The 20,681-nt window shown below is 50.2% G+C and overlaps 1 protein-coding gene across 1 annotated transcript in view; it reads right to left on the bottom strand.

Moving 5' to 3' along the window:
• Iars2 (isoleucyl-tRNA synthetase 2, mitochondrial) overlaps positions 1 to 20,681 on the bottom strand; it is a 33,051-nt gene that overhangs the window by 11,882 nt on the left and 488 nt on the right. The window contains exons 2-15 of the mRNA XM_023710194.1: positions 20,514 to 20,593; positions 19,440 to 19,562; positions 17,969 to 18,128; positions 16,530 to 16,678; positions 16,398 to 16,447; positions 16,208 to 16,317; positions 16,038 to 16,128; positions 15,231 to 15,346; positions 13,169 to 13,338; positions 11,362 to 11,452; positions 10,179 to 10,330; positions 9,365 to 9,528; positions 2,642 to 2,744; positions 2,063 to 2,156 (exon numbers count right to left, since the gene is read on the bottom strand). Coding sequence (XP_023565962.1) covers positions 2,063 to 2,156; positions 2,642 to 2,744; positions 9,365 to 9,528; positions 10,179 to 10,330; positions 11,362 to 11,452; positions 13,169 to 13,338; positions 15,231 to 15,346; positions 16,038 to 16,128; positions 16,208 to 16,317; positions 16,398 to 16,447; positions 16,530 to 16,678; positions 17,969 to 18,128; positions 19,440 to 19,562; positions 20,514 to 20,593 — 1,653 coding nt within the window. The remainder of the gene's footprint in view (positions 1 to 2,062; positions 2,157 to 2,641; positions 2,745 to 9,364; positions 9,529 to 10,178; positions 10,331 to 11,361; positions 11,453 to 13,168; positions 13,339 to 15,230; positions 15,347 to 16,037; positions 16,129 to 16,207; positions 16,318 to 16,397; positions 16,448 to 16,529; positions 16,679 to 17,968; positions 18,129 to 19,439; positions 19,563 to 20,513; positions 20,594 to 20,681) is intronic.

Here is a 20,681-nt window from a genome sequence, read left to right as displayed (position 1 = left end):
AAAAAAAAAAAGTTTTAAAATTACTATTTCTGATACTATCATGTTATGTGTCCATAAGTCAAGAAGAGGGGCCACAGAGATGGCTCAGTGGCTTAAGTGCCTGCCTAGGAAGCACAAGGTCCTGAGTTTGATCTCTAGTACAAAAAAAAGTCCAAAAAAAGCTACTCACAGGCCTGAGTTGTAAGTCTAAATTTTCTTTTAAAAAATGACCTCTTTCCTCTATTTTTTTCAATTTATTTTTTGTAAAAAAAAAAAAAAAATTAGAAAGGAAATAAAGTAAAATACTTGGGGAGGTACCAGTGCCCCAAAACACTACTGCTGGCCACCAAGCCACGGGACACTCAGGTGCAGGCCACCACCCCAAGTGCCACGGCATGAGGCCCCTCAGCAGGCCAAGGCTCCTGGTGCTCAGCATGGGAGGAGACGGAGGGCTGCACAGAGCAAGGTCCCCACGGCACGGTGTTCACTAATAGGCAACACCACAGCCACCCTGAAAGGCAGGGATCCCCAAGAGATGGGGAAGTAAGGGAGGGGCCCGGGCCTGGGACTGACAGTGTCACTGCAGGGCTGGCCTGGAACACGGGCGCTGGCAGTGGGGAGGCTACGCACCCTCTGCTGTAGAACTGCACTTAAGCCCAGGCATTTCCATCGCACCTCACCTATCCCCTACAGAGCACTCACTGAAGGGTGCACTGTATCCCCTACAGAGCACTCACTGAAGGGTGCACCGTATCCCCTACAGAGCGCTCACTGAAGCGCGCCGCTCCCCTTCAGAACCTTGCACCTTTCATCCTTGGGGTCTGTGGCACCTGACTGCGCAGTGCAACAGGAACATGGGCCTGACGTCACAACATGCACACCAGCTCTGCCCGCTGCTGTGAGGTCTGTCTGCAGCGCGTAAGCTGCCTCTCTTGCGCACGCCTACACCAAGTCCACCCGGCCACACTCGGCCAGGGAGAGCTCAGGAGTGTGCCCATAGCACACACTTTCGGGATGCATCTGACTCAACGCAGACCAGACCGCCAGGGAGGCCAAGCAGAACGCCAGGAAAGCACAGAAAGAAACGGATACTGCAAATGGCCACTCAGAGCACTGCGACAATCAGGGAAGGGTGCGCTCGGTGGGGAGCCTCGCTAGCGTGGCTCCAGGTCCTGTCCTCAGCACCACAGAGACACAGCCTGAAACAACCCAACAGGTTCCAGGGTGTAATGCAGCCTGGACGGTTCCGCACATGTCAGCTGTTGAGAGAATCAGGGGCCGGGGAGATGGCGCAGTAGAATAAGCGCTTGCCTGGCGAGCGCAAGGGTCTGAGTTCAATCCCTGGTTCCGAAAAAAAAAAAAAAAAAATCAGCCCTCCTTCACACCGCTGCACTCCCACAGAGGTCAGGGCTCTCCTGGGCACAGCTGGCTTCCACAGGCCAGTGGGGAGCTGTGCGGCATCGCTGCCCCTGCCCATCCACACTCCGCCGTGAGTGAGGCTGGCCCACCCTCCATACCCCTCTGCGCTCCCCAAGGTCCTAGGGAACAGCGCATTCCCCACGCCACATCTCTGCTCACTTCCTCTGCTCTTCCCCCAACTCCTGCACCAAAGCTGCCCTTCTCTGTAGGCAAAGTCCAGAACTTGTTCAGGCTCAGCCCTGCCTGTACTGACAGTGGGTGGCACCAACTGGTCTACCAGTGACCGCTACCTACTTGGGCTCTAACCAAACCTCACTTTCTCCTCTGGAAGATGATGGGGCAGAACCTTTTAGGGCCTCCCAGGGTCTGTTTACTAAAGTGGGTGCCCCAAGGCTGCTGAGTCGGCTAAGAAGAATGAGACCATTCAGGGAAGAGAGAGAATCCCCACTTTTATCTATTCAGCTTAGATATTATGGCTCTACATAATATTTCATGGTGAAAGATGAAAGTGTGGAAATCATCCAGTTAAATGCCTCCCAGGGTGCTCTCTCATGTCTAAATCACAGCAGAACCCTTCCAAATAAACCAGAACTTTTTTTTTTTTTTTGCTTATAGATCTTTTCTAAGTAAGTGTTTTCTGCACATGATCAATTTCAGGAATCACCTGGAAGAACACAAGACCATGAGGTACCGCTGTCAAACCAGATGTCCAGGATGTCCTGGCCAGGCAGGTACTCCAAACCCTCGGGACCGCTGACCTAGGAGACAAAGAGAAGCACTTTACTTACACGGAGCCTGTGGACCCCGGCAGCACCCCAAAAGTCTGAAGACCGTGAAGCACAAGCAGTCACAAGCACTCAACCGCATTCCCAATTTGACTTGAGCGCTTCAGGCTCCCTGCCAAGAAGGGCAGCTGTGCACTCTCCACGCTGGCCCTGGTCGGGTATGCGACGTCGGGGGCCAGCGGTTCCCTCCAGGCCCTACAGTGTCCTGACTGCCAGGGACAGTGTCCTCAGTCGCCATCCAGACACAGTGCCCCAACCCCTCCAGAGACAACAAAAGTGCTAATGCTGCTGCTGCTGTTGAATACCTGCTTCCCCCCTAAACCAAATGTCCACTCTGGGACCGCAGCAGCCTCTCACCCACACCAAGAGTTCACTGACTTCCCATTCCCTGCGACCGCCCGCAGCCCCGGCCTCACGGCATGCACACACCACCACGCACCATGCACCACGCACCGCACCTGGGACAGCACTTCCTGCGGGAGCAGCTGCTCGGGGGGCAGCGTCCACCAGACGTCACTGCCGTGCTGCTCCACCAGCCTGGCAATGTGCTCCACGGTCTGGCTGGGGAAAGGAAGGCAAATCACTCGACTAGGTGGTGAGGACCAGCCGGCGGCTCTCTGCCCAGCTTTGCCTGCCCCCCGCAACCGCAGCAGCACCTGCAGCTGCTGCCGAAGTCATTGATCTGCCGCAGCAGCGTGGCACCGAGCGAGCACACGCCTCACCCTGAGCAGGGGCGGGGGTGTGGCTCAGGCAAGGCCCTGGGTTCCCCTCCAGAAGGAAAAATGAAAATGTAGAAGGAGAAAATAAAGCACTTCTGCTCTACGCCACAGCTCTACTTCTTATCCAGGCACAGGACCTCCACTCAGAACCTCGGCATCACTTCGCTCCTCTAGCTCCCGCCCCATTTCACCATCCCATGCTGCCCTTTCTACCCCAGAAGCCTGTCACCATTCCTTCTAACACGTCACTCCCGTCTCACTGCCTCCCTCTGCGCTGAGGATTCTAGAGTCTGGCTTCCCCTGCTCTCCTCTCTGTAATTTACTTGGTCTACCCTGAGAGATACATTCCTAAAACAGTCTTTATGTATCACAGGATTCTCCTCTCAGAAACAAGGCAGCCAGGAGTGGTGGCACACTGAGAGCTCAGCACTCAGGAGGCCGAGGCAGGAAGATGGCACATTCAAGGCCAGCCTGGGCTACTTAACAAGACCCTGTCTCAAAAATATCTTAAAAAGAAAAAATTCACTCACTCCTTCAGGACCTAGTCCAAGCCTACGGGCCAGAAGCAAGGCCACCGTAGAGTGTGGGTCTGGACCATGGACATCCAGCGCACGTTCCGAATCTCACTCTATTTACACAGCCATGCACAAGAGCTAGAGCTGTTCTCAGGCCCAGTCAGCCCCTCTGTTGAAGACAAGATTCCAGGCTCCTTGTTCAAACTTCACACTGCTCCCCTCCAGGGTCTGGGCCCGGTTCTAGGCCCTGGATGAACCACAGACAAGGTCCCTGCCTGAGGGAACGTGCATCTGAGTGCCAGCCCCACAAATCCCGGAGTGCTGGGCACACTGCGCCGACACTGGGGTGACCCTGCAGCCCAAGACCGGGCTTGGGCATGGCTTTGGGAAGATACACAGTGGTCAAAGCAGCAACTTGAAAACTCAGCTCCAGGAAAAACTGACCTGAGAGACCCTCGGCTTCCCCTTGTAAACAATGGGGAATAAGAGCTTGGCCCTGGTAGACAGGAAGGAGGGCAACAAAGAAATCACCCTCAGGCTCGCCTTTGCCCGCAGTCGCCCTGCAGCGGCCAGGTCTGAGTGCCAACCTGCGCTGAACCCAATCGGCCTTTCAGCTTTGAATGAAAACTTTCCATCCAGATTCTCAGAGTCTTGAAATCCCAAGCCCAAAGCCTAAAACCCTACAGATCTTCAGGCCCCTTGACGACATTTGCTGACACCACTCCTATGTCAGCCGCCCGTAGGAAAATGGAGTAAGTCCCACCGTTCCTGTGCTGTTTCAGCAAGCCTGCAGCTTCTGACCACAGCAACACTGGGAGAGCAACATGGGGAAGGCACTGCCTCCGGGAGCATTCCCTTCAGTCGCCACACACTGCAGCTCAGGGTGGGGCTGGGACCAGCAGCTCTCGCTGTTCATGGCTTTGCCACCGAGAGCCAAGCACGTGGCAAGGCCTGGCCTCTCTGTACCTTGTTCACCTCATTTAAAATGCAAATAACAGCAGATTCATCAAGAAACTGACTTAAGTAGTAACTAAGCTGCTAACACAGAGCGTCTGTAACATACAGGTCACAAACTGTTGCTCAAGCTCATCTTCTGAAATCAGGCAAATATAAGTTTTAGGCTAACCAATTATCAAAACACACACCTGTTTTTCTAATTAAAGACTGAAAAACATATACTAAAGTCAACTTTTGAAATACTGTCATTCATACCATACTTCACAGCCCTACTGACAAAGACGCCGGGGCCAGGGAGATGGCTCAGTGGAGTAAGTGCTTCTCTGGCAAGTGCAAGGGCCTGAGTTCAATCCCCAGTTCTACCAAAAAAAAACCCACCAAAGATGCCACTGCAGGTGCCCAGGGAGTGCAGCGGGCTCCGTCTCACTAGGCATGACCACACAGAACAGCGGACCTTGCTGTCAGGGAGCACACACCACAGCCACGAGGGTGCCCTCCACGTGAGTTACAAACTGCAGTGTCTTACAAAGAGAGCTCAGTTCACAGTCTTTTTTTTTTTTTTTCAGTACTGGGGATTGAACTCAGGACTCTGCAAGCGCTTATTCTACTGAGCTATCTCCCCGGGCCCTCAGTTCATATTCTGTGAAGGACGGAATGAAAAACTCCGAGACTAAGTAAGTATTTAGAAGCCTTACAAGTATTAAAAACATACACTGGCACAGTTCTGAGACACAGGCCGGCTTCAGATGGACTTCTCTTTTTGCCTTTTTGAGACAGGGTCTCGCTAGTTGAGGCTGGCCTTGAGCTCACTTTGTAGTCCAGGCCAGTCTCAAACTCACAAATATCCTCCTGTCTCAGCTGAAATTACAGACATGCGTCACCATGTCCAGATTTAAACGGGACTTCTTAACAGTAAAAATAAACTTCTGTGTCATCAGACCACAAATTCTTCAGGTAGTGCTAGCTACACGACAGTAACAGTTACGTATCAGTGGTTTTTTATAGCTGACACAGAACATTTCACCAGTTAAGAAAAATATCGGGGGCCTGCCCTCTAGCTCAGCTCTTTAAGTGGCTCCTTCAACAAAGCAGTCAGGCTCAGGTTGCTGTGGTTCATCCCCACAACTCAAGCCAGCCAAACCTGCCCTGAAGGCATCCGGAGCAAAAAAAAAAAAAAATCCTTAAAGGGGCCGGGGAGATGGCTCAGTGGAATATGCGCTTCCCTGGCAAGCACAAGAGCCTGAGTTCAATCCCCGGTTCCGCAAAAAAAGAAAAATATTAACATCCTATAATCAGATATTCAAGTATTAGATATTAGATATTGAGAAATCTGAAGGTACATCTAGTGCCCGAAGAACAAAAAGAGAAAGACGGTAGGAAAGCAAGTTTGTACGCACACACAAACCTCAGCAGATGTGGCTCGTGCCAGTTAGGAAACTTCATCAAAAAAGAATGATTCTAAATGGGTGTCAGCCGGGCGCGGTGGTACACACCACAACCGCAGCACTCGGAGGCCGGAGCTAGCACTGCAGACAGTACCAGGGGAAGGAAGGGCAAGGGCCCAGGAGCACAGCTGCCCGTGCTGACCTCGCTTCGCACACAAGGCAGGGCCGCACGAGCCACCTTCTGAGCCTGCGCGCACACACGCTGCCCCGTCAGAGCACTTCTCGAGCCTGCCAGCTGCTATAGAAACACTGCCCTGGGGACTCTTAACTGCGGGCTCCACCGCTGTCAGAACCGGCCCTGAGGCGCCCCGCAGAAGGCTCAGCACCATCCCTCCGTCTCCTGCCCTCTGCCTCCCACAGGTGCCCTGGGTCGCAGAGTTCTCATTGGGCCCTGGAGCTTGCTGAGCACAGGCTGCAGCCACCCTGGGACGCCCTGCAGGGCGCGGGACACAGCATCCCACTTCTCTGAGCCTGGGCTTCTGCAGCACTGGGAAAGCAGGGACCAGCAGGCCCTGTGTGCAAAGGACCTCTTAACTAAACAGGTGTGAGCGGGCGGGCCATGTCTGTGTGCCAGGCCCCAAGAGACTGCGGCAGGAGCGTTGCAAGGTCCAGGCCAGCGCAGATGACGCAGAGACCCTCCCTTAACACATGGAACAGAAAGAGAAGCAAGCGCCCTAACCTCCATAGCTGAACACTCCCACAACCCTTCTAGAATACAAATTCAACTTTAGTGAAGCTAGTTTTTTTCATATTCTTAAACTTCAGGAAACTCAAGGAAATTTTAAAATTGTATTTTAATGGGGCAGGGGATACAGTTCAGTGGCACAGCACCGGCCTGGCAAGCCAAGGTCATGAGTTTGATTCCCAGCTTAAAAAAATATTTTAAGTATGAATTATGTCAAAGCCTACAGTGAGCGTATAGAAGTACCAAAGGAAGACCCCAACTCGACTCTTGGCATGCTGTTAAAGCAACTGCAAGGCCCTATCAAATTCAGGAAAATATCCGTAACTCAAATTTGTTTTAATCATATTTTCTTATAAAGATGAATTCACTCATACATGTAATGTTTAGGGACAGAAAGAAATGTGTCTTCTTTCTCGACGTGTTTGAGGGCTGTGGACAGAACCTAGAGCTTCGTGAATGTTAGGTAAGGAACCTGGCACGGGGCAACAGTCCCAGCACTTTCAGCAATGTTCTGTCCCAATTCTGTTCTGGTTCCGGTTCCGGTTCCAGTTCCAATTCTATTCTACAGCATCTCACCGCCCACCTGGGCTCAAACTCGCAGTCTTCCCACCTCACACACTCGGGTAGCTGGGATTACAGGCAGGCACCGTCATGCCTGGCTTATACACATTTGCAAACTCAAAAAGAATCTTTTGCATAAGACTCAGAAAGGGGGGCATGGTGGCACCCACCTATAACCCCAGCACTCACGAGGCTGAGACAGGAGAGTTGCTACAAGTCTGAGGCTAGCCCGGGCTACAAAGTAAGCTCAAGGCCAGGCTCATCGGTATAGTGAGACTCTGTCTGAAAAAGGCAAAACAGTAAATAAACCTCAGAAAGGCCTTGTTCTAGGGAGGAAGAAAGTTTGCCTGGGTTTGTTTTCTTTCAGATTAACAACATGTGACAAAACCACCCATCATTCATACCAATGACAAAGAACCCTGCAGTAAATTTTTAAAACCCAATTTCAAAAACTTATTGGTAAATGAAGCTGTGCAATACCAAGAAAAAAACCCAATATTTTCCTGTATTACATGTGCATATAGAGCTAGGAAAAAAAAAGTTTTTTTCAATTTGTCCAAAATAAGAAACACTTTGTAAAAGGCAGCTTTAGCTGGGTGTGCTGGTGCACGCCTGCAGCCCCAGCCCTCAGCCGCACAGCTCTGGAATTAGGGCAAAGAGAAACAGACAAGCAGGTGCCGGAGCCCAGTGCAGCCACTCCCAGCGCGCACATCTCAGACAGCCCCACTGTACACAAAGTTGTACATTGAGAATGTTAAAAGGTCCCTATGCTTGCAGGCAGGTGTGTATACTGCTCAGCTATTTCCCTAGCCCGGCTCAAACTCATCTGTCATCTTTGTGAGGCTGATGTTCCCTCTGATACCTGCTCTTTCAAAAAGCACACAAGAAGGGCCGGCCAAATAGCTCAGCAGACTGAAGCACCTGCTTAGGTGGAAAGAGTGGCCAGGGTTCAATCCCCGGCCTGCTGTGCCAGCCCAACCCCCGGGGTGCGCTGAGACAGCGATTAAGTCTGGGCGTGGTAGTGCACACCTGTAATCCCAGCTCGTGGGAGGCTGAAAACAGGAGGATCACTACGAGTCCAATCTACGTAGTGAGACCCTGTACTAAAATACAAAAAAAATAAAATAAAAGTACACAACAAGCTGGGTGAGGTGGTGCACACTAATAACCCAAGCACTAGGGAGGCCGAGGCAGGAGGATTGCTGCATTTGAGGCCAGCCTGAGCTACATGAGTTCAAGGCCAGCCTGGAGTATACAGACCGTGTCTCAAAAACAAAACAGAAAAAACACAAGCAAACTGCCTGCCATCAAGCAATGGTTCTCAAGCACCACAATGGTGGCACATGCAAAGTGTAATCCTACTATAAATTATAATGCACGGATTTTAAAGCACACTGCAGTAGATCTGAAAAACAAGTAGTGAGGCAAATCTTCAAGTGCAGGATTTAGCACAAACCACAAGATATAAAGTGAGAAGAGACTTCCTGGTGTGTGGCTGTGATCCCAGTGCTTCGAAGGCTAAGGCGAGAGGACCATGAGTCCAAGGAGAGCCTGGGCTGCAGAGCGAGACCCTGTCTCCAAAAAAAACCCGTAAAGTGAACAGAAGACGGAGAGCAGCAATCAGATCACCTCTGCGTACGTGCGTGCCGGGCAGGCTCAGAGGGCTGGAGAGCAGCGTGCCGACACAGCTGCCAAGCTGAGGCAGGCCAGGCCCAGCTCTCCCTCCCGGGGAGCCTTCCCACGCGGCTGCTGCTCACCGCAGCCATCCATCACTTCACCACACTCACACTAAAGACAAAACGAGATAAGCACATTAACCAGCACTCTCGGGTACACGCGGCTGCCTTCGTCTCATCTGGGTGGGGGTGGGGGGTGGGGGTCTCGCCAAACAGCTCAGGCTGGCCTGGAACTCACTGTGGCCCAGGCTGGGCTCAAACCCACACCACCCTCCTGTGCCAGCCTCTCCAGTGCTGGGGCGACAGGCTTGCGCACCATGCCCGGCTTTAGTTTTCTGATTCCTGCAGAAAACTGTGGCCGGCTTCCCACTGAGCACACCTCATTCGGGCCTCCCACAGTACGCTGGCACAACACAGCTTCCTAGAAAGCCCAGGGTCTTGCTCTCTGTTAATACTCTGACCATACGAAAGTTCTGGAAATTTCTATCTTAACCCTTCAAAAACACTGCTACGTTAGAGTATTTTGAATAAAACAAATAAATGAACTCCCCATGGCCCATATTATTGTCCATTTTTGATGAAAACATGGCCCAAGGGGGCAGAGGAAGGCAAGGCATGCGCACCTGCTGATCAAACACTCCTCGTCTCTGGTCCTGTGGTGGAACACGGGGATGGGAACGCCCCACACCCTCTGCCTCGAGATGCACCAGTATGGCCGCCGCTCCAGCGCATCGACCATGGCGTTCAGAGCTGCCCCGGGAATAAACTTCACGGCCTTCAGCACCTCCTGCAGTGGAGGCAAAATCAAGCCAGTAGGAGTGTGAAGCGCAGGTTCTGGAATGGCCCTGCTTCCCCAAGCAGGGGTGTGGCTGGTGCCTGTAATTCCAACTTCCCAGGCACTTGGAAGGCTGAGGAGGAGGATCACCCAGGCCCCGGCTGAGGGCAGCGTGGGCACCTGGCCACAGCCCATCTCAGTAGGCGAGAAGAGCACGTATGCACAGCCCACGCTGCGTACACCGACACACACCTTCGCAGAGGTCACAGCCCTAGCTCACCAGTTCTACAGGGTCTGCTAACTCAGAAGCAAAATGGACTCTGCTCTGTCAGACAGGAAGCACCGCAGAGCTCGAGAAGGTCTCCGCAGACCTCTGCTCCCTGAGCAGCACTCACTCGGGCACTGTCATCACCCGCGACAGACGAGAGGCCTGGGAGCTCAGGCTTGCGGGGTGGCAGCCTGGGGCCTGGCTTCTGCCCTAACTCTGCACCTGGCCAGGAGGGCGCCTGCGGACGACAACAAAGCCCAGGACCCTTCCGATCTGGACTGGTAGGAGTCCAGCAAAGGAACCCTAATGCAGTGCTACCCCAGCTCCAAAGCTGACCCCGCCAGCCCTCTACACCGGGGCAAGGACCCAGGCTCCGGGGGCACACCGTGCCCACCTTGGCTGTGGGCTTGATGTCCGCGATCTTCACAAACCACTGCTTGCTGGCTCGGATGATAACTGGCTTCTTCGTCCTCCAGTCATAGGGATAGCTGTGGATCAGTTTTTCTTCTTTCAGCAGACTCTTCACACTCTGAAGCATCTTTATAACTATCAAAAATACTTTATGTCAGACATGAAAAGTAGCATGAAAACCGGTTTCCATGGTGCACATCTGTGATCCCAGCTACGCAGAAGGCGACCTGGCTTCCAAGCAAGCCCAGCTTCTTGCCTTCCACTACAGACACACTAACGATAAGGTCACACTGGGTTGGTGTGGCTGAATCCGGAACCCGGCATCCTCACGACAGGAGGGCACAGAGACACAGCTGCAGGCAGGCAGCCCAGGGCAACTGAGGCAGCGTAGGGGCAGCTCTGGAACAGGCAGCGTGGGCACTGCCAGGAGACCCAAAGGCCTCCCTGGGGGTCAGGACTCTGGGACACTGAGCCTCCCAAAGCCAGGGGAGGGCAGCTCTGCTGCTGTAAGACATCAATTCACAGGGATTTGTGAATCACGCAAGAAAAGGGACACTGCCAGGAGGAGGCACATGCCTGCAAACCCAGCACTCAGGAGGCTGAGGCAGCAAGATGTCCACAAGTTTGAAGCCAGGCTGGGCTACACAGGGAGTTCAAAACTAGCCTGAACTACATAGTGAGGCCCTGTCTGAAAAAAAAAAAAAAAAAAAAAAACAGGATTCGCTGGTCAACACTAGGCTCGGTCTAGTGTGCAAAGAGGGGTCTCTAGCACCTGGTCTCTGAACATGTGAAAAGCCAGAAATCAGATCAGGACTGGAGGACTGCCAAGGACTGACATACAAACCGTCAGCAATGGCCAAGTCTCTGCAAGTGACCTAAGCAATGAGGACACAAGCGACACCAAGACCCAAGCCAGGGTTTATCTTTGTTTAGAGAGTGCCCCTTCCTACTGACCATCCTGAGGTGTGGCCACAGAGCAGCTCTGCACCAAAGATGAAAACCCCAGATTCTACTTGAAACCATGTGGTCACACAAAAGCGCTGTATCACCAGCACTCTGGGAGGCCGAGACAGAAGGGTCACAAGTGTGAGCCCAGCCAGGACAATCTTGATCCAGGCGTGGATTTCAGCGAGAGACACCAGCCATGCTGGCTGCTGTTCACTCACCCGCCTCGGTGCCCTCTTCCAGGACAGCCTTGCTCTGCAGCTCAGGGCCTGCGGCAGCTGTGAACACTCCTGCTTCATCCACCACACAGTCCTACAGCGCCGTTGTGGCGGGGAGAGAGGGGTGGACGCGTCTCAGCAGCCCCGCAAGGCAGGCGCACACAGCACCAGAGCAGCTGGGATTCTCCACACCAGAACCCTGAGTACGTCTTAGTCAGTAAGAGCTGTGCATTTTACGCTGTGAATTTTTAAATATTCAAAGGCAGAATGTATCTTTAAAGTGTGCGCCTAAGGTTTAATGACAAAAAGTAATAAAATATGCTGAACACCTTTAACTTATCTCTATTTACAGTCATGGTAATGTACAAGTCGTGCACCGTGCAACTCAAACTTTGAACCAAGTAAAAACTTCTGCGAAGAACTAAAATGCATAAGATAAAACTAAATGACTGGAGAAAAACCATTTTCTACAAAGCAGAGTCTAACTGCCATTTTGGGGGGACTGAAAGGGCTTTGTTATATAACTTTCTACTTGAAAGGAAGTACAGATAAGCCAACCTCTTTACAGGGAAAAAATCTGAGGTATCTATTTAAATATCTCAGATTTCTATTTGAACAAGTTGTTTGCTACGAGTCAGATTTGTTCAGAGCAACATGTAAATCTGAAATAACAGCAGCACACAGCTGGTAAGGTGACACACATCTGTCATCTCAGCTCAGCAAGACCCTGACATAAAAAATAGACTATGCTATCTTAGTGGCCAGCTCTTACTCTGCAAAGAAATACTCTACCTTCCCCCCACACACACACACACCTTTAATAAATGTAAAACCTTACTACTCTTGTATTAAAAAATAAGATAAATTAAAAAAATTTTTAAATAATTAAAACTACTCAGGTGTGGTGGTGCACGCCTATGATCCCAGCACTAGGGAAGCTGAGGCGGGAGGATCACCATGAGTTTAAGACTAGCCTAGGCTACACAGTTCAAAGTCAGCCTATACTACATAGCAAGACCCTGTCTTGAAAACAATAAACACGGTAAGTAAATAAAAATTTATAGAAGAGCCAGGGGTATAATTCAGGGTGCTGGCCCCGAGTTCAATCCCAGTTCTGGGAAGGACAGAAGGACAGACGGAAGGAGAGGGAGATAGGGGGAGAGGCATGGTGGGAGAGAGGGAGAAAGGAAAGGAGGGAAGGAGGGAGGGAGGGAGGAAGAAGGGAAGAGAGACAGGGAGACAGGGAGGGAGGGACGGAGGGAGGGAGGAGGAAGCAAAAACAGAAAGGAGAAAAAGCAGGGGCAGGCCTCAGAGGGGCTGCAGGTTCAGTCCAGCCCGTACAACAGCGCAGGCAGCACAGCAACGCAGACTGCAGGCACTCTCCAGCTCCCCAATGCGTACGTTATGTAGGTTAGCAAGCTTTGTCCAAAGGACAATGTTTGTACCTAAACTTAAAAACAACCTGCACCAAGCAAAAATCCTGTACCTAATGAATGCTAACAATCCTCTGTGCTGCTGAACACTGCTGCCAAGAGACTCGCCACCTCGCCACCACCCTCCACCTGTGAGTGTGCGTGTCAACACACCCCAGGGCAGGGAGGCCTGCGCAGCCCATACTCTGCCACGGGGCTCTGTACTGACTCTGGAGATTCACTGTGAGCAAATGAAACTTCGGCACAGCACAGAGCCAAGCGCTGCACAATTTCACCAGAATGGCGAACGGCCTCATCGCCAAGACATGAAAGCCTCGGGTAGGATCTGTCCCTTTATCCTTCAAGAGGACTACAAAGGAGGGGACGCAGAGCAGTACCACGGGCAGGCTGTGCTGAGAGGCCACCCCGTAGTCCTCCATGCCGTGCGCTGGGGCCGTGTGGACCAGTCCAGTGCCCTTTGCCATGGTCACATGAGTTGCAGGTAAGAGAGGTGACACTTTATCTGGAATCAAAGGATGAGTACAGGAACCACCTTCTAAATCTGCACCTGTGGAGAGAGAAAACCACTTTAGGAATGTTCTGGCAGCCGGGCGTGGGGGTGCATGCCAGTAATCCCGCAGTCAGGAGAATCCCAAGTGCCAGGCCAACCTGAGCTAGTTAGACCCTGCCTCCAAATACCCAATCTTTCGACAACCAGAACCACAAAAGCAAGGAATGGTCTGGTCTGACGGTTCTACACCTTTACACCTATCAATAGAACATCAGACTAAGAGCACAGAGCCTAAGGACGGCTGCGTGACTGGTGACTCTCCCCGGTTCTCCCTTCCCTACTTAGGGCATGAGGGGAGGCCAGCATGGGCAGGACCATGGTTCCAGTTCAGTGTGGCTGTGACGACAGTGTCCAGCCCTTTCAACTGTTATGGACTTAGCATAATGCTTGCCACACAACAAATAACACTCATAGCAATGTTCCCTGCTTGCCGCTATTATAACCAAGCGATACCTCAAGTGAGTCTGTGAAACTGTCTCTAATGTGTGTACCACTGTATGAACCTTGGAGTCCACGGAAGCCAATGTCTGATGCATCCCAGTGGGAAAGAGCCCACTGCTGCTGCTTCCATGTTCCTCTAAAGGTTCAGAACTGGCAGTAACAACTGGCTACTGAGCACCCAGCAGCTCCACGTAAAGTCTCACAATGCTTTCACAATGCTACACAGAACAGGTTCTGTCCTGAATTTGCCAATGAGAAAAACTTTGGAACAATTAGCAGTGTCTGGAATCAGATGGCTAAAGCCCAACTAAACCCAAACTTCCAGGTAAACCAATCCAGCCTTCATACCCTACGTAACCCTAACGCCCCTTGATGCCACTCCACATCCCCCACATCGCTGCTCATTTCTCTATTCTGCTGTCGCGAATTCCGTAACAGCCCTTCCTGCCCTGCACTGGAGCCTGCCCAGCGGGGCGAGCCACCCTGGCTGCCTGCGTCCTGCGTCTGCTCCTCACACGCTCAGGACTCGCACGGCCCCCAGCACTGCATCTCCAGACCCGCCCACAAGTCAGTCACCACCACAAACCACACAATGTGTGCCTTGGGGTACAGCTCCTCTGCTGTGACGGGCTTCTCTACATGTAGAAAGCTTGGCTAGGTAAAACCTTTATACCACCAGAGAATGATCTATGTAACTCTGACACTTAACTTAAAAACCTACTGGTGCTGGGCGTCATGGTGCCTGCCTGTAACTCCAGCACTTCAGAAACTGAGGCAGGAGGCTCACAGCAAGTTCAAGGACAGCCTGAACTACATAGTGAGCTCAAGGCCAGCCTGAACTACACAGTAAGACTCTGTCTCGAAAAAATAAATAAATCAAATTGAAATAAATAACCTGTTGCTAACTGTAGGTTGACATGGTGTGGTGGTACACACCGGTAATCCCAACACAGAGAGGCTGAGGCAGGAAGATTGCCACATGTTTGAGGCCAGCCCAAGATGCAAAGTGAGTTGAAGGCCAGCCTATACTACGTAGCAAGACCTTGTCTCAAAAAAAATTAAAATAAATAAAAGAAACATTGAAAAAACAGCGATGAATAAAGGTATGGAGTAAACACCTGATCCTATAACTTTCTGACTGTACCAATTAAGGGCCCAATGTGTTCCAACAGCCTACCTCTGCCATACAACCCTGCTTGTGCCGTGAAGGTTGTCTCTAGCTCTGGTTGGCCTGTATCTGAGCAGATGGGCTCAGAGGATGTACGTAGTTACCTCCAAAAGCTCTAAGAGCAACATATAAAAATGCTTAATGTATAATCAACAGAAAGTCTCTTGTAGAAAGGCAGAGCTCTTATCTGTTTCAATCCATGATTGACTGTTTGACAAAGTAGTGAAATCAAAGTATTATTTTGATGATTCTGATGATCTGAAAATCTACCAAGCTTCACCTGAAAATGTTGATGTAACTTCAAACGTCGTGTCCAAAGCAGCAGCAAGCGGCGCTACCTTCTCCGCAGCCACTACATACTGGTCCCCGGAAGTGGAGCATTTCACCAGGGCATACCTATCGGAGGACGTGAAAAGAAAACCACTGCTCAGGAGAAAAGCCACGGACAACATTTTGGTTTCAAATATTGTTTTAGAAGAATGGACATCAAGAGAAAAAAGCAGATGGAAAGAGGGAAGACGGGGAGGGCAAGAGAGTGAGCGCGCGTTCGGTGCACATCACCAGCTCCCTGCTGGGAATGGCGCCACTACGCACTACACACACGTACTAATACAAATGCAATTTTTTTTCACAACTTTGTTTTTGTTTTCCTTACAGTACAGGAGACTGAAGCCAGGGCTTCATGAATACTAGGCAAGCACGCTACCATTGTGCTACATTCCCTAAAAGTTTTTTTTTAAAGATCAAAAAGTACTATTTCCAAGATATTCCAGACTTTACACTCCTGTTTCATTTTCCCAAAAAGCTGGAAGTAAGAATTCCTTAAAAGGAACTACCCAAGGGGGCAGAGATATAGCTCAGTGGCAGAGTACCTGCCTGGCAAGTGCTATGTCCTGAGTTCGAGTTTCGACACCAAGAAGAAAATAAACAAAAGCTTAACAAAATCCATACAAACATGTATTTTCTAAATCACAAGAAGTTATAATTCACTGAATTTCAACAGGACGAGGCTGAAATTCACTCAGTGTCACACTGAGGGTGGAATGAACCCTATCTGTAAATAAACATACAACACAGGGTGCCCTACTTTGACTGTGGCGAGTAGCACAGGGCCTGGTTGGCAGGGACTGTCCATGGCTGCGTGGTCCACACCAGCACACCCACGGGGGAGGAGCCATCTGTTGGAAGAGGGGGAGGACGTGAGCAAGTGTGACAACCCTGCCCCGTGCCAAGCTCACACGAGCACACCCAGCTCACCAAGGAGAGCCGCCAGCTTCGGGGGAGGCGTCTGGAGGGGGAACTTCAGGTACACGGAACGACTGACGTGTTCTGGGTTATACTCAAGTTCTGCCTCAGCCAAGGCAGTCCTGAGGGTGCAAGATGCGAAACATGAACACTTGCAAGCTTCACTCACTGCTCCCCTTTAAGGACTAAAGAACACATATACCTTGACGAGGGAGACCAAAACACAGGTTTGTAAGACCGGTAAACCAAACCCTAGAGAAGACAAAGATACTATATAAAAGCAGAAATGTTGCAACATGCACGTCAACACACTGAAAAGAAAAAACTTTATTACCTTATCATACATCTGGTAAAAAATTCTTAACTGTTTGGCCTCGTACTTTCCATCAAATGTACAGTAGCAATTATTCCAATCTGCCATTACTCCCCAACGAATGAATGCTGATTTCTGCTTCTCAATGGCTGCTTTAGCAAATGACCTGGCTGAAAGAGAAGAGACGAGAAGCTTCGGAAAGCCAACCAATCCAAATTCTTAAGCACGGTTTAGCACGAGCGCTCTCGCTGCAAGGGTTACGCAGCTGAGGCTTTTTCTCAATACTGAGGGGTGAGCCCAGGGCTATATCCTCAGCTCTTTGTGTCTGAGACAGGGTCTCAGTGGCCAGGCAGGACTCGAACTTGCGGTCCTCCTGCACCAGTCTCCCAAGTGCTGACCATAGGCCTGTGCCAACGCTGGCAAGACTCGGAAAATTTAGTAGGTTAGTTGCATGTGTTCACAAGATACTTCAAAAGTCAATATGTTATTGCAGTCTTCTGTATTTTCCATCTGAAAAATTATCCTTTGTTGTTTCTTTCTTAGGTTTTTGGTGCCAGGGATCAAATCCTGGGCCTTACACGTGAGGCAAGCACTCTACCACTGAGCTACCTTGACAGGCCTTCCCTAGTACTTCTTAACTGAAGGAAAGTTGGAGTAATTCTCACTTCATTATATACCAAAAAAGCAACCCTCAGCATATTGTGTCTAGGCCATTGACTGTGTCTCACAAGGACGTACAAGTGTCTTCACAATTGTAGCTCACATATAATAGTGAACATTCAAGAAAGAAGATTCCTCTCTGCACAAATCTCCTGAAGAAAAGGGCCAACCAAGCAGGATATTAATTCAAATGCATTAGTATTTCAGAACCCAGAATGAGCCAACAAGCTCTATTCAGAAGAGTAAAAACAACTGATCAAAACTGAACACAGCAAACACTTAACAAGCTGAAGCCTTCAACTAAGTATGCTCACACTCTTTTTAAGCTGAAGAATCCAAGTGAACATGTTCCCGGTGTCTTCTGTTCTACCGATACACAAAATCTGAGGGTTCTGTGATTCAAAGTAGTTATCAACAGACCTCATAATAAGCAAACCAGAGCAGCACAAAAGGCCTCTTGGGCGCAGGCCTGGCTTTGCCAAGCAACCTAAGTGCTTACAGAAAGAGGTCACAGTGGGCGTGGGGGAGCACACCTGCAATTCCAAGGCTTGGGAGGCCGAGGCAGGAATATTACAGTGAGTTTCCAGCCTGGAACATATAGCGAGACGCTGTCTCAGCAGGACAAAACACGCAATGTATTAACTATTGTAACTATTCTACTAACCTGTTTTGAAACTGTCTCACTGCTGCTTCTTTCTCATTAAAATTTAATAAAAAATTTCAGAAAATAAATAAACAGGACAAAACAACACAAAAACAGAGAGCGCAAATATCATTTTAAGAAGAAACAGATTATTTACCTTTCTCTCTAATTTCCATAGGTGACAGGTCCTGAGCTTTTCCACCAAGCTTGGATAATACTTTCACCTCAATGGGCAGCCCGTGACAATCCCAGCCAGGCACAAAGTGGATTCTGGAGCCACGCATCATGTGGTATCGATTGGCTATGTCTTTCAAAATCTGCAAAGGCGAAATGATAACTGTTGAAATAGGAAGCATGTGGCCCACAGTTTATAATAGCCTTCATGTAACACCAGTCCAATGCAATACCGTTAGAATACTGAGAAAGCCTAGTTTTAAAAGTATTCTGTAGAATAATCTATTAAATGTATCAATCCATGCGCTAAAAGAGAAGTAACAGATATCTGGATTTTTTTTTTTTTTTTTTTGGCGGTAAAGGGGATTGAACTCAGGATCTTGCACTTGCTAGGCAATCGCTGATATCTGGATTTTCACAATGCTATTAACTTCACCTCTAAAAAAGTCAAAGAACAAGAGATTTCAAAGTGAAAAACATGCACAAAAAAATTAACTCTCATGTTATTACCATTCATAACAGTTGCAGAATACAGCGCACACTCAGATGCAGAGCACAAGAGCTCTCAGACAGGGCCCATGTGAGACACTAGAGGCCAGAGCACAGCACTGCCTGGACGGAAGGAGGCCCGAAGGCACCGCACGGTTGGGCTCCATTCCAGCGCCTCCTTCCCAAGAGGAAAGAGTCCTGGCCCAGTAGTCCCAAAGCAATCTCCTCCTCCCCAGTGTCAAAGGTAGAAAAAATATGGCAGGTCCCTTTGCTCCTTGTCCCTTTCTAAAACTGCATTTCCCAAACCTCTTAGCAAAGAACTGGAGGGGCTGAGTGTGGTGGAATCCGAGCATTCCGGAGGCTGAGGCAGGAGTGCCGCAAGGTCAAGGCCAGCCTGGGCTACGCAGTGAATTCAAGCCCTAGAACAACCCCCTCAAAAAAATGAGAGGGGCAAAAGAGCCTTATATAAAATATGATCTTAGTTGGATAGATTTAAAAGACAATTTTTCTCAAATTAAAGTGTCTTAAACATAAATGGCTAAGAAGTTCCAGAAACAGAAAAGAGAAGCTGTGTGTAATTTAAGGTGGAGGAAAAGACCTCACAGCAATGAGTGCTTGGCTTTATTTCCTTTCTCCCTTCTGAGGTGAGAGCACTAACCTTCAGGCAGACACCTCAGAAGCCTGGGTGTAAACACAGGGGTAGCAGCACATCTACCCCTCTCCTTTCAAGGTTGTACACTACATCGCCACCAGGGCTTACTTACAACCTCACTGAGAGTATCTAGTATGATCACACACAATGCCAGGTCAGAACAGGACCAGGGAACAGTTCTTTTAAATAAAGAACAGCTGGCTCTTCTAAGAAAAAGCGTCTACGTGTACGTTTACATCCTCATCACACTTCTTCTCATAAGGTATTTACGTACACATTTTCTCTGGAGTCTGACAGCATGGCCTCCAATTACCTTATTTAAAGCGTGTCCAATGTGAGGGTCACCATTTGCATAGGGAGGTCCATCATGCAGACAAAACTCTGTCTTTCCTTTTCTTTCTCTTTGCCATGAATAAAGTTCTGAGAACCCACATTTCTGGTTAAAAAGAACAACATCGTGTCAATGCACACTGCAAAATCTTATCATAAGTAACACCCAGCACTTGTTTATTCCTGGCCCATCCTAATCTACCGATCGTTCTCAAATATAAATGGCAAAGATTCTGGAACGCGCATCCAAGTATTCTCCTCTTACAGCTTTTTTTTTTTTTTAATTTTATTTATTTATGTGGGGGGGGGCAGCTCTGCCCACCAGGGGGCGGGGCTGGCTGGCATGTGGTGCTGGGGGATTGAACCGCGGTCGCTGTGCTTTGCTAGGCTTGTTCCAAGTAGGTGCTTTAGACCACTGAGCCATCTCACCAGCCCCATCTCCTCTTACAGCTTTTCAGGAGTACTAACAGACCGGTGCAGAACTCGGGGGCGGGGGTGATGGGGGGCTGAGGCAGGAGGAACAACGGCCTGGAGTACACAGTGAGACCGCCTCAGAAAACACAACAATAACAGAAGATTACACCTAACACAGATTAAAGTGATGAGAAGGTTGGTTCGGAGACTACAGCGCTGCTCAGAGCACAGGACGTGAGTAAAACCCAGCTCTGGAGATTCAGCGCTGCAATTCCCGCCCTTGACACAGGAAGGTCACCTCTCTCTCTCTTAAAGGCTTGGGCACGACCACGGTCCGGAGTTCAAATAGATGTCTGAATTACGTTTGTTTAAATGTAGTAAGTAGGGGGGCCTGGGAGATGTCTCAGTGGAATAAGTGCTTCCCTGGCAAGCGCAAGGGCCTGAGTTCAATCCCTGGTTCCACCAAAATAAATGTAGTAAGTAGGAAAATCAGGTTACAACTTCCGTGGGTTTGAACAGAGGGCCCTAGCTAGTCTTCTTTAAAACAAAAACCCTTCCGTTTATTCTTTTGGCCTCCGGGGGTGGCGGCCCCGCCGCCCGTCGCCCTCCCGCCACAGCCGCCCCTCCGCGGGCTTCCCCGCACCTGACCTCGCGCCCCCAAATCCGCAGGACCCGGGCGGCCCCGCCTCCTCCGCCCGGGCGTGACACTGGTCACCCCGTGTCCTCCGAGGTCCGGGAGAGGAAGCCGGCCGGCACCCCGAGCCACACGGACCGCAGGGGCGCGCGGGCTCCCCGAGCCGCGGGGCGTCGC

This window comes from Octodon degus, unplaced genomic scaffold, assembly GCF_000260255.1.
Source record: "Octodon degus isolate 3935 unplaced genomic scaffold, OctDeg1.0 scaffold00017, whole genome shotgun sequence".
Taxonomy (NCBI): Eukaryota; Metazoa; Chordata; class Mammalia; order Rodentia; family Octodontidae; genus Octodon; species Octodon degus.
This window is presented reverse-complemented; position numbering and strand designations above follow the sequence as displayed.